The sequence below is a fragment of the Pan troglodytes genome, chromosome 3, assembly GCF_028858775.2.
Source record: "Pan troglodytes isolate AG18354 chromosome 3, NHGRI_mPanTro3-v2.0_pri, whole genome shotgun sequence".
NCBI lineage: Eukaryota > Metazoa > Chordata > Mammalia > Primates > Hominidae > Pan > Pan troglodytes.
In genome coordinates this window covers 67940620-67959167 of record NC_072401.2, presented here as the reverse complement: position 1 = coordinate 67959167, position 18548 = coordinate 67940620, and the positions used below count along the sequence as shown (strand labels likewise).

General features: G+C 35.0%; 1 protein-coding gene across 50 annotated transcripts in view; it reads left to right on the top strand.

Moving 5' to 3' along the window:
• Positions 1 to 18548, top strand: part of ADGRL3 (adhesion G protein-coupled receptor L3) — an 861998-nt gene that overhangs the window by 703160 nt on the left and 140290 nt on the right. For 43 of the 50 annotated variants that reach the window (XM_054683087.1, XM_054683094.1, XM_054683080.1 and 40 more), the window contains 2 exons: positions 823 to 1008; positions 3996 to 4034. In XM_054683087.1, the coding sequence (XP_054539062.1) occupies positions 823 to 1008; positions 3996 to 4034 (225 nt within the window). The remainder of the gene's footprint in view (positions 1 to 822; positions 1009 to 3995; positions 4035 to 18548) is intronic. The other 7 variants (XM_054683078.1, XM_024356143.2, XM_054683077.1 and 4 more) reach the window with 1 other exon arrangement.

Sequence of the window (18548 nt, the reverse complement as noted above, 5' to 3'; positions counted from 1 at the left end):
ATTTTAAAACAAAGAAGATTATATCTTGGGAAATTACGCTTATTTACTTATTCTTGTTTCTTCTTTCTTGTTTCTCATGACTTTCTTACCAATTAATATATATTCCTAACTTCGAATTACCCATGGCTATCAAATTTGTTCTAGTGATGATGAGGTATTAGGTCTTTATCTGTTTTAATATTTTTGGAGTGTTGACCATTTGACATATTCTTGTAGAATGTACTTGAAAAAATCAGCATGTAGTTTCAGAGAAGAAAAATACTTGAAACTAAGCAATAGTTTGCTACCCAGCATACTGGGAGCAAAATTCCTTATACAGTTAGTAAGAAGATGAAAATCACTTTGAAAAGCCCAGATTTTATTTCTGTCAATTTTCACAGAGCTTAGTAGCTGATGAGTATTCACTGTGAACTAAGTGCTAAACCAGACACAAAGGAAAATTTGTACTTGCCTCTGAAAACTTACAATGTGGTTGGGGATTTACAACACACATGCAACTAAGTCCACTTTAGAAACTCACAGAGAAAATAATAGGGCAAACCTTAGACTTAACCACCCAAATAGAAAATTAAGGTAAGCATGATTTTTCAAAGTAAGTTTCCTCAGGAGGAGCTTTCTGAAGACATGCGTTTAAAGTCAAGTTTTCAAGAAAAAGACGAATTCTCAGGAAAAATTGGGGAGTGTATTCCAGATGAAGATGAAGTTTAACAACTATTTCTTGAATCGATGATTACAATTACATGCAAACATGATCGTTGAAAGAAAGCAATAAAAGTATTTATGTGAGATCTCTTTCCTTTGTATTCCATTTAAAAATTATAGTTGAAATCTGGTGAAACAGCTGCCAACATTGCTAGAGAGCTGGCTGAACAGACAAGAAATCACTTGAATGCTGGGGACATCACCTACTCTGTCCGGGCCATGGACCAGCTGGTAGGCCTCCTAGATGTACAGCTTCGGAACTTGACCCCAGGTGGAAAAGATAGTGCTGCCCGGAGTTTGAACAAGGTAAGGACCCTAATTATGTGTGTGTGTGTGTGTGTGTGTGTGTGTGTGTGTGTGTGTGTGTGTGTATGTCTTTAAAGTTGTAATAAAATCAGAAAGACTTCACTGCTTAATTTTCCTCCTTCTACAGAATATGATCATTATAAAGAGAATCAACAGTTATTTTCAATTCCTTTGTTTTTATAATAATAGAACTATGTGGTTCTTAATCTAAAGAAATGATAAATGATAATCTCTCTCTCTATATATTTTGAATTTATAATTCTGTTTTCCATGGCAGTTATTCTGGTATGCTAAATTCAGACAGGGTTAATGTAGATAAATGCAATTTCTTTTTTCTTTCAAACTTTTATGTTAAGATAATTGACAATAAAACAAACGTCTAGTCAATAAGTAAAACTTTAGAACATAATAACAAGAAGATGTTATAGATCTTCTTGTGGAAGAATGGATGGATCTCTATCATCAATTATAGATTATTTAAAAACTGAGATAATTTAACCTAATTAATAAAACTTTTAAAAATCTCATAAGGCAAGAAATTAATTTCTACTTCCTTTTGACTTTGAAATCACTCAGATTTTGTATCACTAACATTAAAATGTTAAAAGCTTAAATATATTCCAGCAAATTTGAATTTGTAAGTAAAAGAAATTATTTTTTAACTTCAGGGAAAATACATTTTATGAATTTTCATTTATATTTACATAAATGAAATAGGCATTTAGTTACATAAACATATAAAATATATTTCATATATTTATAAATAATATAATTTCTTTATTTAACAAAATATCAGGTGGTGAATTAATCCCATGGTAAAACATATTAGCATAGCTACCTTCAAATGACATGGGTTCCCTGACTGGCATTTGTGTAGTAGAGATGTTCAATGATTGAAACAATTTTAGGGCCTTGAATATCATGATAGCCTTACTACTTTAAAAAACAAGAATTTGACATTGCCAGACTAATATTCCTGTATGGAATTCACTAAAAGAACATTCTCCTTTAGAATGAAAAATGACTCTGCAAAGTAGTCTTTTAATATGGTTAGTTCTTCTGTGTCTTACTAGGGTAAGAATTTCAGTCATCAAAAGGAAAGATATTTTCTAAATAATGATTATTCAACACAGAAAAGCCAGATATTTTATCTGGCAAACAGTTTTTTTTTTTTTCCCCTGCAATTTCATCTGTAGAAAACAGGTACAGTTTTATTATTAGATATAAATTATTATTATTATTTTTCATTCTGAGCATAAAGGAGTTATTTTTGTCACTTATGCCCTTGATAGAATCACAACCAGTTGCCTGATGGAATATAATCCACAGCTACCTATATAATCTGGGCGTGCTGTGATTTTAATGCATTGTTGCCCAGACTGGCTGGATGCTATTAATGAATATTGCTGCCAGCTATTGTTATCATAATGTACCGGATGTAGTCATTTCTATTAATGTTACATATCCATAACATGACTTGTTATAGCAATACTTTGTATCTTTATTTAAAAATGGTGTTGATGTCTGACAATATCAGGTAAAGCTGGCAATTAATGTCACATTCTAACTGGCTACAGCTAATCAGCTTGCCTACTCTGAATATCAAATAACTAAATAATGGGCAAATTTCCATTTGTGAAGCTTTTTAATGCTTTTCTTTTGTTACCCATTTGGCTCTTTTCGGTTGTTTATATAATGTGGTTTGTCATACGTTAATTTGCATGATGGGGTAAGGAGATGGGAGGGCAAAGGTTATTCACATGCTTGCTGGCTTGCTCTCATTTCCTGTGGTTCTCACTTTCCCTGAAGCAGTTATAACCTATCAGATTTGCAAAATCAACTCAGTACAAATCAATCGTGCTCTGTATTGAAATTCTGGAGGGTTTAGAGTCCTGCAAACCATGATGCAAGTCAGTGATCCAAGTGACAGCCCTGGCAATTTACTTGCACTCATTCCTCACTTAATTCTTTAGAGGAGTAACTGCTCTATGCTCATTGAAGAATGCATGAATTAGAATTGGGAGAGTATAGGCCACACAAAAGGCATCTGGGTAACTGCTTCTTAAAACTGGGTAATTTTCTCCTTCAACAATCAAGGCTACTGAGGAAAAAAAAAATTGGAAAGAAGAGGAAAACCCACAAATGAATTTATAAAAATTTGGCTTATTTATTTAAACATGGTGGATGAACTGTTATTAATTATTCATTTTATCACCAGGAAATAATGTTTGGGATGTAACATGAGTTGCTGCTATCCTTTTGCCCAGAAAGACATCACTCTCTATGCAAACAAACAAACAGAAATATACTTCTTAACCCACCAAAGTTTCTGTCATTTGTTTTTTGGTCAAAACTGTCAAAATAAATTCTTCAAGAAATAAAAGCAGTGATTAATCAGAATAATCACATCCTTTCAATCAGTAGCTAGTTATCTCTAGTATGTGCCCATTAGAATCAAAGAGTCATAATGAATGGGCATTTCTTTTTTCCTGATAAACAGAAGTTTTTGTATATATGAAGAACATATGATTTGTGGTGTACATTAACCGTTTATATTATCTGTAAACCACAAATAATCTATCTTTGAAAAATGGGTTCCAAACTTTTGACGCAATTTCCTTAACTTCATGTCTTTGTCACCCATAAATTCATAACTAACCTAATGTGAAATGAATCATTTCAAACGAATGAAGTATATTGATTTTTACTAATTTCTACAAAATGTATTCAAAGATTTCTTGCTATCATTAACAACTTTATACCATACAGTTTTCACTTAGGTTGTTCTGAAAGGATGTTGGCTGCTATTTTTCAAGCCATTGCTTGCTTACATTTTGCTGCTGCTTAGCTTTCATTTTCTTCTGAAAAGTAGTGAATGACAAAATAAGGTGTTTTGTGTAGATGTGTTCTTTTATTTTTCTTGTTTTCTTCTGTCACTAACTTGTTTTTTCTATTCTGTGTTTAATCTGCTGTCTTAATGGATTCAGCTTCAGAAAAGAGAGCGCTCTTGCAGAGCCTATGTCCAGGTACTTTCTGCGTTTTTATAAATGTGTTAAGTTGTTGAATGTCTCTGTTGTGATGGCATGAATGGACACCCGATAGAAAAATGATAATGTACCTTACTGAAATGAAGGAAGTTCATGGAGGGGGAGAAGGGTGGGAACAGAAAGCCTGAAAGCGTTGGCAGTGCCAATGCTCTGTCAAACAAGAGGAACACAGACTGAGAAGGAGGTGCAACTTGAGGTGTGAACGTTTTCATCATCACCAAGAGGTGAGTTGGGTATAATCTATAAAATCCCTATTTTTTTCGTAGAGGTCGGTTTGAAAACATTTCATTTTTTCATTGGGTCAGCCAATATTTGAGTAGCAAGTCATTCAGAAATGAAACTAAATCAGTCTTACAAGACAAGTAATCCAGGATACTTGGAATATCATGCTTCTGTTCCTTAGTAGAGCTGTTTATTGGTTCAAGGCATGATTGTGACTATCTTACTCTCTTACTTATTGCAAAAACTGTAATCCCAATGTAAATGTACTTTATTTCGGCTGACATGTTCTAATTTGTAAGCATGTTGTAATTTATAAGCAATAAACCATACCTATGTTTATGGATTTTGTATGACAGAGAACAACCTTAGAAGCAAGCTCTCTAGTTTTTTGTTTTGTTTTGTTTTGTTTTATAAGAAATGAAGGAAAGAAACAAAGAAGGCAGGAGGAAATATGAAAATGTTTAGCTGTAAACTTTATTCTACATGTATACATTTCACAGCATTTTTAAAAAGGCCATCTGCATTTGTAAAGAGATACCCTCAAGAACCAAATTAATGGGTATGAGATTGGCAGTTTAAAAACAAAACTTTATCAGTTAATTTGCAGGTGAACATAATATCAAGGTGTTTACTTTTTTTAACCAAAACTCTTAAGTTAGGTTGATATAAATAGTAAAAATTGATTTGTTTATGCCTTTCCAATGATCTGAATATTCACATCCGCTATCCTTCTCGGTAGTACAGAATTGAGAACTGGATTTATAATTAGAAAGTGACTTAGTGAGCATAAAATCATAGCAAAAGGAATTGGATAGCCTTGGGGCAAACTTAGTCAGATTATGAAAAGCACAATACAGTAGACTTCTTAATGAATGGAAATATCTCTGTGTGCCAGCTATAATCATTTGCTTAATTCTGGCTGGCAAATTCTTTTTCTTGCAGCTATCCCATTTGTAAATTCTATACATGAATATCTTGATATCTTCAACAAATATTAGTGAACAAAGCAAATATAATACAGTCCCTGTCTAGGATTTTACTATCTAGGAGAAAATATTGATGAATAAATGTTAGTACACTAACACTTCAGAGGAATGAAAATGCAGTTGAGTAGATTCAGCTTTCTTTGGATATACTCTCGTTCTGGAAATGTATACTGATCACTTTGATTGGATTTGGTGTCTTCCAAGTCTCCTGAGCAACACAAGAACACATTACAAGTGTTCCCTATAAGTCAGCTAAATTTGTAGTTGGCCAAATGTGTCTATTATGATTATGCGTGGTTTCCGCAGGGAAGGAAAGATTTCTTTTCCTGATCTATAGCTAGGTTCATGACTCACGCCCCTATAACAAAAGACAGGTTAACAAGAGACAAACGTACAAATTTATTTTATATAAGTTTTATGTGAGATAGCAGCATTTGGGAATGACCCCAAGAAACAGAAAAACTTGTATTTTTTATGTGTAGGTTTGATAAAGAGTAGACAGTCATGGGAAAGTGCAACTGGACAAAGGGGGAATTATCTAATGGTAATACATGGGAGGGGGAACTTAGCAAGGCATTTATTCAGATTCTTCTGGGCATCTCTGTGTCTTGGGATCCTTCCTTGCAGGTATAGGGAGATGTGAGTTGGGTTGATGTAAATGCTAAAAATCAATTTGTTCATTTCTGCCTTTCCAATGATCTGAATATTCACATTCCACTATCCTTCTGGGTAGTATAGAATTGAGAATTGAGTGTTCTCTAAGGAGAATATTATGATCTGATTCAGGGGAAGGTTAGAAAATTCTTGCTCAGTTGTTTGGTTTGCATCAGGAGAAAAAGGCAGGGTAAAGATGAGAGTTACCTTCCTGCTTTTGCTGTTTTCTCAAATGCCAATGTGCCGTATTTTGGAGTCACATGTCCTGAGTCTCATCAATTCTTATTACTTTAATCTCAGCATTGTTTTGCAGAATGAGCAATTAGAAACTTAAAAACCAGAGTGAAAAAAATATTATTTTATTCTTGCGCATTTCATTCTGAATGTGAAGTGAAGCCATTAGAATAAGGCTAATAAAGGCATTTTGTGAAAATATTATTTAAAAGGAAAAAGTGAATTTCAATATTGAACAGAGATTAGGAAGATAAACTTTTAATTTGCATTTTATTTTATAAAATAATGAATCTGTGTATAAGAAACTGTTCAGGTTTATTTTTCTAAGGTTTTGGGGAAAAATTGCTTTGGGAGGTATATATAGGTGTGTTTATATACATATACATATATATATCTGTATATATAAATATATATCAATATATATCTATATATGACCTATACTCTGAGTGCAATAGGTAGAGAAATCAAAATATCCTTTATCATCAAAAGCTGAAGATCATTTTTGAGCTGAGCAATGTTAGGATTGTTTTTGATTGCAATCTATGCTATCCTTTTAATGGGGCCTTTGGGATAATTAGTCTTTTGGTATTTAAACCTATGAAATGCATGGTCATTCAAACATGAATCTCTGGTGGAAAATTAATAGCAGTTTATTCAATGGTTGATTTCCTGGGTTATGATTGACTGACTATGAATAAATGTTTCAGCTATTGAGTAAACATCTTATAAGACCAAATACAAACAGAATATTGGTGAATCAGAAACGCTCTGCTAATACATTGCACTACCTCTCTTCCTCTTAATGTAGATCATTATTCCATGAAATTCCAGAGTGAATAATCCTTTAAACTTTAGTCTATTTGCATTTTAAAGACTTGTTTTATATGTCCTATTGTTTCTATGTTCAGAGTACATTCAGAGCTATCTACGAAATAGGTGTGAAATATGCTTGAAGTGCTTTAGGCATTAAATTTGAAATAAGATGATTTCTAAGTCATCATAATTTTTTTTTTAATATAGCCTTTTCATAAGCGCAAGCAATGAATCTTTTAGGGTTGATTTTGGCTGTCTAAATCCATTTAGATGTCAATTACTTAGAAGTTCAGTGTCTATTTTATGAATTATCCAGAGTTATCTTTTGTATGTTCTGACTTTTAACCTTTTGTTTATCTCACACATAAATGAAAGCACAGTGAAATTTTAACTATCAGTTGTCAACTATGATAACTGACCTGTAGTTGTACAATTAAAAGTGGCTGGTGTGATTTTTAAATAATATGTGAATCTCCTAAAAGCCATTATGTTTGCATCCCAAGAGTTTTAACAAAAAAAAAAAATTGAGTTTAATATACATATTTTAATTGTAATTGTAATTTTAGATATGTGTTGAGTATCACAAGATATAAATTGATATGTGTCATAGTAAAACATATTACTTCCATATCTTAGACACAATGACATGGGCCTACATAGCCCCAGCTACTTGAGAAGCTAAGGTAGAAGGATTTTTTGAGCCCAGGAGTTCGAATATAGCCTGGGGAGCATAGTGAAAACCATGTCTCTTAAAAAAAAAAAGAGAGAGTTTTAAGTTTTATACTAGAGAAAACAAGTAAGGCTTGTGTTACACATGCATATTAAACAGTTGCGGTGATTTAATATTACCAGAAGGGGCCTTATAGATGAAGATGAGATACTGTACTGGCCCAAGGCCACACAAGTAGCACTGATGGTACCATTGCTTCTCTCCTGACATGTGTCCTATGCTGCTTCAACACCATGACTAAGAATAATAATGATTTGTTATTAAGAATAAATTAATTTCCTGTAAACCCAGCACTTTGGAAGGCCAAGGTGGGCAGATCACTTGAGACCAGGAGTTTGAGACCAGCCTGGCCAACACGGTGAAACCTTGTCTTTACTAAAAATACAAAAATTAGCTGGGCATGGTGGTACATGCCTGTAATCCCAGCTACTCAGGAGGCTGAGGCAGGAGAATTGCTTAAACCCGGGAGGTGGAGGTTGCAGTGAGCTGAGATCGTACCACTGCACTCCAGCCTGGGCGACAGAGTGAGACTCCATCTCCAAAAAAATAAATAAATAAATAAATTTATTTATTAGGCATTAATTATGTGCCATTATTGTGCAGAGCAATTAGAATACATTCTTATTTAATATTCACAAACACCGTATGATATAATTATTGCGATTTTTAACTTAACAGATGAAAAAATGGAGACCCAGGGAAGGTTAAATGACTTTCACAAGATCACACAATAATAATTGAAGGTGCTTTAAATTCAAAGCTAAGTCTTTCTAATTCAGAGGCGTGTCCTCCTAATCTCTGAGATACTGTTACTAGCAGGACTGACCTCATCTTTTGGTGATAGGAGGCAAGACATATCATTAGGTTTATGTTTGTTGATTTTTTGCAGTGTATTTCAGGGATGGAATTCAGTACAACAATTTTTTTCAATCTCTTTTTTGAGACAGAGGTAAAATGGTATGTGATAATTATTTTGTGCTGCCATATTAAGGTCATATCCAAGTATAATTTGCTTTGAGGTCTTTTTACTTTCAGAGGAGACTGATGAAAAAGTTACCATCTTAAGAGAATAAAAAACCAGCAGAAAGATATAGTAACTATGTTAAAGGAGGAACTGTCTGTTTTCCAGAGACAGTACTATTTTCCACCAGCAATATATGAGGATTCCAGTTGCTCCACAACCTCACCAACACATGTGATTTTCTGTCTTTCTTATTACAGCCATGCTAGTATTTGTGAATTGCAGAAGTTCTTGTCTCTAGTCATGGGATGGGGGGCAGAGGAAAGTTTAAAAATATAATTCATGAACCAGTACAAATCATGTGGTTTCATAGAGAGGTCCATGGTTTTCATGAGAATATGGGAGTAGAGTATGACTTCCAAGAGCTTAAGAACAACTGCCTTTGTGTTTTATAAATGCAACCAGAACTCAGATTTGCATTTTTTTCTTATCTTTCAACCTCAAATTGTCATCTTTTAAATAGTAATATTTGTTAGCATTGTTCTCCTCTTTAGCAGGAACTATTAGGAATTACTGGTGTTTATTTTTTACTACTTCTAAGAGAGGACATTTTCCTAGTTTTTGAAAATATTTTCATTTTTATCAATAGTTGCTTTTGCCCACCAACTCTCAGAGGCAGTATGTACTCGCTAGAGAGTCTGCAGTCGACCATGCTTAATGGAAAATATAAGTTCATCTAGGTACTGATGTGATTCCTTTGAGTCACTGTGTAGAATCTGTTGTGGTCACTTGCATAGCTCGGTTGAGAACTGATCAGAAAAAAAAAATGTTAAGTAGGTGTGAATTTGAAAACAAAAAAGCACACACACACCTGGTTTTTCTTCTTCTTTTGTTTTTGAAAGGCAGGTAGTCTATGTGATTTTTTTAATGCTTAAAGAGTATTATTATAGTATACTATAGTATACAATATATATACTATATAGGTATATAGAGTATAGAAGACTTGTTACTGTAATATATTTTATATGTATAGTATGATGTAATACTATATCCTAGTAATGGAAAACCATCACATAGTGAACAACAAAAATATTTTAAGAATTACTAGTTAAGCACATGTGCCCAGTATAATCTTACCAGCTCTAGGAGTATAGCAGTACACATAATAGGCAAAAATCCCTGCACTCTCTTCTAAGGTGAAAATCCTAGTGAAAGAATATAAACAATACACTGAATATGTAACATATATGGTATACCAGATGGTGATAAATGCTATAGAGTAAAATAAAGCAAGAAAGCAGGAAATGAATTACTGAGGTGATATTTGAGCAAAACTCAGAAGGAGATAAAGGAGTCAACTATGCTGATATGCAGGAGTGAGCATTTTAGCAGAGAGAACAGAAAGTTCCTGAAATGGAAATATTCCTGTTGGTGATGAAGGAGGCTAGTGCAACAGGAACAGAGTGAAAAAGAGGATCACAGGGTGTGAGCCTGTGGTAGCTCAAGGCCCAGATTCTGATAGATCATTGTAAGGACTTCAGCTTTTATTCAGAAAAGCCTAGTAAACAAACCACTGCAGGTTTCTGAGGAGGGATAACTCTCTGATGCGTGTTACAAGTGGACAGTAGCCAACAGCAAGAAAAGTAAGGGCCGAAGCTGGGTTACCATTTGGGTAATGACAGCCACTTGGATTAGCATATTAGTGCGGGATACTGAGGTAATTATTCGGATTCAGAGGTTTTTAAAAAAATGAAATAAGATTTGCTAAGAGATTGTATAGAGTTTTCAGAGAAAAAGAGGAGTTGAAATGACAGAACGCTTTTTGCCTGAGCAATTGGAAGGATGAAGTCGCGGTTTGTTGAGATGGTCTATTTGCAACCAATTTGGGAGGGGCAGGAAGAGAACTCCACTATGGCTCATGCTAAGTTTGAGATTCTTATTAGACATGCAATATAGATGTTAAATATGTCATTAAATATACAAGCATGGTGTTCAATTGTGAGATTAGCCTAGAAATAATTCTTTGGTAGTGTTTTACTTAGAGTGGCATTTGAAATCAATGTTCTAGATGAATTCATCAAGGGGATGAGTGTAAAGAGAGAAAAGAAAAGAATCTAGAACTGAGCCCCAGGACACTGTAATATGAAGAGGTTGGGGAAATGCAGAGAAGCCAGCAATAGAGACTAAAAAACAGCCTTAAGGAATGAGGAGCACCAGGAGAGCATGGTATCCTGGAAATCAACTGAAGTTATTGCAGAGAGGATGAAATGATGTGAAGCACTGCTGAATCTGCTCAGAAATGCTGATACAGCTTTTCAAAGATAAAAGTAATGTCAACTTTTGATAATTAAAAAAATTCCAAAGCCCACATGTCTACATTATTACATGCAATATCTAAACATTTTTGCCCATTCTTTTCAACTTTTTTGTATTATTAATGCACACTTTCTGTGAACCAAAATTGCTATTGCACCTTTGACAAAGTGCAAATTGAATTATGCCAGTTTTACTTGCGTGCCTTTGGTGCATAAGACAAGAAGGATTCTAAGCTCCATTTATACTGCTAGGAAGAAATTAATGAGTATTTTTAAGTTCCTTGTTTGGTCACTTAATTGGCTGTGTGACAAAGAGCTCTGTGGTGCATGTCAAACAACTTTCAGAGTCCTCTAATGATTTGTGCATTGCTTGACTTGTGATACTATTCTGTGTGGCCTGTCAGGCTGGATGTCCTTGTTAAAGTGGCTAGAATAAATTGGCTAGCAGTGTGCATACAATGTAGTATATTAACTGCAGCAACAGGGAGTACTTTTAGCAGCTCTTTCAAGAGATTTCGATGTTTGCCCATAAGCATCAAAGCCAACCCAAACTTTCATTTAATATAATTAAAAGGACATCTGAAAGTAGTTTGAATCACAGCAGGTTCTTGTGGTTTGGTAACCCTTTGTTAAAACCCTGTGAACTTAATATATTTCACAGCTTGATAAATCTGCACTTGATTTATGTCAGTAAGAGAGAAAATATAAATCTGCACCCTGCATGTTTCTGGTGCCCTAAACCTGTTGTTAAAAGACATTGAGATCAAAGAAAGTGACTTCTATCTACAAAACCAGAGTACTGTAGTTTTTTTCAGATAAAGAATGGTTATAAGAATTCCTTTCTATAAGTTGTAGACATTAAACGCTACTACATACAAAGCAATCATTGAATCAGAAGAGTAAAATCATATGTAATGTAAGCAGAGTAATTCATACAGGTATTATTGAAGAATGTGAACAGGTCAAGTTGTAAATCTAATGATTTAAAAACTTCCAAAGGACAATGACAGATGTTGATGATGGAGATTCTGCATTGACGTGGAAAGAACATCATTCTGGGAATCTCTCACAATTCCCCTGGCGAATGTGTCAGGTTAGATAGAAATGGCTGCTTTAGAAAGCCATTTCTGCCTCCTCCATTTTGCACATTTCCTGTAAATAAACAAATGTTCCAGCTGCTGTTTGTATATACATGGTTTGTGAATGCCTCAGAAAGTAATTCTAATGAGGGTGTGAAAAAAGTGTCTTTCTGTTTTTAAATAAAATGTTTTCATCTAAAACAAAAATATTTTCTCTCTTCTTTGCACCAACTTGTATTCTCTTCTCTTATTTAATTTTCTGATCAAAGCCTGGGCCATTATGTAATCGTAAAACTGTTTACTTAAAGTCCATTCTATGCATCAATGCTTTCTGAACATAAGTTTACCTTCAGAAAAGTTTTAAATACATAGAATATAAATAGATATTATTTCTATGCAAATGCAAGAGAATACACATCAATTTACTTTTCTATTTCTTTAATAGCTTGATGATTACATAGCTAACCAGAAGGTAAAGGATATTAAAAACAGCATTACAGATTTAAGATCCTACTTTCTGAAACTATCATTAACTTTTTTGGTACAGGTCAGAAAAGCAATGGAAATTTTGAAGTGCAATTTACAGTAAAGTAGTTGTCTGAGAGCGTGGATCCGAACAAATGATTTTTTAGGAATGCTCCCAGAGTTACAATTTTTATGTTTTCCTTTATCTAATATACGAATCTTGTATAGCTGGTAGTAACAGAAACTTAGCTATGGTAGCTTAAACAAACCAGGGCTTTATTCTTGCACATGAAAAATGCAGATGAGGCAGTCCAAGATTAGCTTGGAAACTGCATGAAATCATCAGAGACCAAGGCTGCATCTGGTTTTTTGCTCCATTATCTTTAGCACATGGGTTTCCATCCCCAAGATGACAAGATGGCTACTTAGGTTCCAATCATCATGTCATGCTAATCTTCTAAAAGGAAGAAGGAAAAGGATAAGTATCAGAAGGATTTTGCCCTTTTAGTACTTTCCAGGAGTCTCTCCTAACTATTCCTTATTATATCTTAAGGGCTACCCTATTTGCATGGTTAAATACTTCATTAGTAGGTGCACCTTTGCAGCTGGGCATAGTGTCCAACGATTCTGTGTCTAACACGAGGGATATTGGACAACTAGCAGCCTCAGATGCAACGAAAATGCTTTTTCTTTTTCTTATTTAATAACACAGTGAAATCTTATTCAGTTTTAATGTAATAAACTACCATAGATTTATGACAATACAAGGGTAACTTTTGAACCCTAGATATAGATTAAAAATGTTCTTCTCCTTGTTCTGTTAGTCATAGTTTGAGATTAATCATTTTGTCTAAAAAAAACTTTTAAAAGCTATTTGAAACTTCTCAGATTGCATTTTTCTACCTTTTAAGTAATTTTTTGAATAGCTAATATAGACACATGGTATAAAATTCAAAAGATAGAATAATAGCTATTTCTCCCTCCCACTAGAACCTCTGCATTGCTAACTCCAGGGCACGCCACTGACATTTTTGTCTATTTCAGTGGTGCTCCCTTGCGGTTGCGTAGTTCAACCCTGCCTCTCATTTCTCTCTACAGACTTTCAGCAGTCCTTTTCCAAAGCATGATCACTGTTGGCCTTTTTTTTTTTTTTTTTTTGAGTTGGAGTCTTGCTACCAACAGGCTGGAGTACAGTGGCGTGATCTTGGCTCACTGCAACCTCTGCCTCCCGGGTTCAAGCGCTTCTCTCCCAAGTAGCTGGGATTACAGGCATGCGCCACCATGCCCAGCTAATTTTTGTATTTTTAGTACAGACAGGGTTTCACTATGTTGGCCAGGATGGCCTCCATCTCCTGACCTCATGATTCATCTGCCTCGGCCTCCCAAAGTGCTGGGATTACAGGTGTGAGCCACCACGCCCGGCCTGTTAGCTTTTTAAATATCTTACCAGAGAAGACTATTTTTACTCACATCTATATTTTTATACTGTTTCTTTATAAATCTTGTCATACAATCACAAAACAGTGTTGTTCTCCTTGCCTAGAGAAAAGACTTTGGGGATAACTTGTGGCCGACCCACACAATAGGGTAGCATCCCGCCACGGAAAAGAGTAAATGTGTAGACAGGATCACAAGCTAGATTTGGGTAGTGTTTGTATCAACAGAACAACTTACCTCTTCATCAGTAGGAAATCGGTTGAATAAACTACTAAACTAAATAATGGAATACTTCCTAGCCGCAGAAACAGTGAGGTAGAACTTGTATTGACTTAGAAAGATAGATGTGATATATTTTCAAGTAAAAATAAACAAGCAAGCCAAAAACAACAGATAACAGCCTTATTGTCCGGACTGAGTTTGCTCTTATGAATGTGTAAATATTTACAGGTCTAGAGAGACCCACAATAAACTGTCTAAAGTGATTCTTTTTGTATGGAGTTTTACAGTGTTGTTCTATAAATGGAATTTCAGCTTTTACCGTATATACTTCTGTAATTTAAAACTGTTTATAAATATGTCTTTTTAAAACTAATAGATATTATTTTTTGAAACAGTTTTAGATTTGTAGAAAAATTGATCAAGTCTTATAGAAAGTTCCCATATACCTCCCATTGACATGAACAGCTTCCTCTATTGTTAACATCTTACATTAGTATGGTATATTTATAATAATTATTGAACCAATGTTAATATATTATCATTAACTGAAGTCCACAGTTTATTCAGATTTTTAAATTTATTATCTATGTCCTTTTCTGTTTTAGGATCCTATCCAGGATATCATATTACATTTAATTAGCTCTGCTAGGCTGTGGCAGTTTTTCAGACTTTCCAACAAGTATGTCCTTTTCCAAGTCTGAAAAATACATTTTTTATTAAAAAATAGTAAACACATATACTTTAAGAAAAGCGTAGATTTATTCATTCATTCAATCAGGCAATATTTGTTGAGCTCATTCAGACACTGTTTCAGGTGCAGGGATTCACGGGTGAAGACAGAGTTTCTGTCTCGTAGGGCTCAAACCCTAGTTCAGCCTGGAGTTATGGAGGAAAATAGCCAGTAAATCAGTCAATCAATCAAAGTAATAAAATAAGATTGCAGAAATGCTATTCAAAGAATTAAAACACAGTCATATGAGTAAATATGACCCATATGAGTAAATATGACCTTTTGATTACTTCATTTCGTGCGGATCAGGGAAGACTTTCTAAGGAAGTGATAGGCAATTCAGCAATGTGACTACCTGGAGAAGAGCATTCCAAGATCAAAGGTCACCCAAGGCCGAGATGGTCAAGTGACAAGTGGTTGGAGAGTTCAGGGAATAGAAAGCAGACAAATATGCCTGAAGCAGTGGGTTGAGGGAGAAGGCTATGGAAAAAACTCAAGAGTCTGAGTGCTATTAAAATCCTTTGACCAGGGTCATGACATATTTTTTTGCAAAATGACTTTGGCTACAAACTTTGTTTTCCTCTGATACTGATTCTTATAACTTCAGCTATTATCCTTGTGTAGATGATTTAAAAAAGAAAATTAACTGCTTTACACATTGCCAAATTCTTCTGTTAATCCATCCCACCTACTGTCTGAGTAATGTTTTAAAAATGCAAATCTGATCATGACTTGACCCTACTCAGCCTGTCCCTTACTCTCTTTTGCCCTTATAGAAAAAAATCCCTTTTTGAACTACAGTGCTTGAGTATCAGACTCCTGTTGCTAATTTCTCACACCTTTAACTGGCTCCTCCTCGGATCCTACACTGCCAGGAGATTTAAATACTTTCAGTTTGTGTCTCTGTACCTTTATAGTCACAGTTCCTTCTACTTGGATTAATTCTAGATTTGTTCTCCTTTCTCCTTCTCTTCATTCCAGTAACTTTGACATATGAAGTCAACACCCACTTCATATGTCAATTACTCTAAGGAAGCATTCTTTGTCCCACTTAGTCTGAATAAATGACCTCTTATGTGAACTTATAACACTCTCGGTTTTCCTCTATTACAGCAATTATCAAGCTGTATTTTAATGTCTCTTCACTCCTCTATCACTAAGCTGCTTGCGAAGGAACAGTGCCACTTTTATTTCTACATCTTCAGGACCTTTTAAATTGTGCTTAGCACACATTAAGTGGTCTCCAAATATTTACTGTTTAATTGAAGCTCCAGGCTCAAATTTCCAATTGCCTACTAGTATGTCCACTGCAACAGAAATTCTGACAACACTTTTCAACATTTACCGTTGTCAATCCCTCTCCTCTCATTCTCCCTTAAATTCACCTCCTGAGGCTTGTGTCCCCACTACACCACTGAAACTGCCCTTTTTGAGGTCATTAATGACTTCTAAATGCTGCTAAACCAATGGTCGGTAGTCAATGCATACCTTACTTGATCAATTAGAAACATCTAACACAGCTGATCACCCCCTCTTCCTTGATATATTCTCTTCAGGACAACTCACTTGATTTTTCTCCTACCTAATTGACACTTCTTTCCAGTCTCCTTCATTGGTTCCTACTCTTCTCCTCAAACCCTTAAGCTTGGAGAGCCCCCTAGCACAATAGTTGGTCCTCTTGTCTACACTTTGTACATCCACACCCTTGGTGATCTCATTGATTTAAATACCACCTATATGTCTATGACCTACAAATATTATCAATGGCACAAACCATTCTCCTGAACTCCAGAATTAATTTTCCAGCCAATTTCTCAATATCTTCACTTTGTTGTTTAATAAACACCTCAAACTTTCCATATCTGTAACTGAATTCCCAATCTTCACTTGCAAACCATTCTTCAGCATCTCAGTTAAAGTGGTTGAGCCCCACCTCCCACCTCTACTGTTTTCTTTCACTTTACTCCAAACACATGCCATTTTAAGGTTTTGGACCATGCAAACCTTCAAAAGTTCCATTTGAAGACTTTTATTCTGGCTGTTCCCTCTGATTGGAATGCTTCTCTTCCAGATGCCTGCATGGCTTACTCAATTCCTTTGTCTTTTTTGAATTGTTACCTTTTCAGTGATGCCCATCTGTACCATTCTATTTGAAAGCCATCCCTGATTCTAAATCCTCCATCCTGTCTATTTTATTTCATTTCACACTGTACATTTTACCTTCTAACAGTATATGGTTTATTTTTTGCTTCCCTTGCCAGAATGTTCAGTTCTAAGATCATTTTTTCTCTGCTTTGTTAAGATATATCTCAAGAGTCTAGAACAGTGTTGACATATGTTAAGTGCTCAAGAAATATTAATTAAATGAATAAATGTCCTGCTTTGAAGTAATGATATACAATTGTACTGATTGGCCCTCAAAAGCAGTATCTCTGTGGTTTTCTTTTTCGTTTTACAATCACTCTGTTACCCAGAACAAAAATAGAGTTATTATTTCTAGTTCCTGAAGAAGACTTTTTGGATACTTTCACGATTATTTTTGAAACTAAGGAAAACCCTCTTTCCATCTGTGATACCGCACTCTCTGACTGCTTAGTCTTTCATCTTCATTGTCAACTATTCTTACTTCATTTGCCCCTCTATTTTGTTAGTGTTTCTGTACCATCAATTCTTCTTCCTCTACTCAGTTTTTCTGGGTAATTTCAGACATACCAATGGCTTTAATAAGCCTACTTAAATTTATGATGCGTGCATTGTATTAGGCTGTTTTTGTGCTGCTGTAAAGGAATACCTGAGCCTGGGTAATTTATAAAGAAAAGAGGTTTAATTTGCTCATGATTCTGCAGGCTCTACAAGCATGGCACTGGCATCTGCTTAGCTTCTGGGGAGGGCTCTGAGAGATTCTACTCATGGAAGAAGGCAAAGCAGGAGCCGCCATATCACATTGCAAAAGCAGGAGCAAGAGAGAGAGAGTGGGGTAGGTGTCACACACTTTTAAACAACTAGATCTCGCAAGAACTCACTCACTATAGTGAGGACAGTACCAAACCATGACGGCTCTGCCCCCATGACCCAAACACCTCCCACCAGGCCCCACCTCCAACACTGAGGATTACAATTCAACATGAGATTCGGAAGGAAAAATATCCAAACTATCTCATGAACTATATGTGAATATCAGATATCTTATATAAGCTTCAGGCCATCTGAATTGATGCCATTCGATTACAGTCATGCATTACCAGTGAGGATACATTCAGAGAAATGCTTCATTTTGTTGTCATGCAAACATCATAAGGTATACTTATGAAAACCTAAATGGGACAGCATATTACACACCTAGGCTACATGGTATAGCCTACTGCCCCTTAGGCAACAAACCTGTACAGCATGTTACTGTACTGAGTACTGTAGACAATTATAACACAATGGTATTTGTGTATCTAAACATAGAAAAGATACAGTAAAAATATGATATAAAAGATCAAAGCTAGTACACCTGTATAGAGCAGCTCCATTTTAATTTTATGGGACCAGCATGGTATACATGGTCCATTATTGAGCAACCCATCATTATTCAGTGCACGACTGTATATTGCATTCAAAGTAGGCAACCTGAATTTACTATGTTACTCATACTGTCCA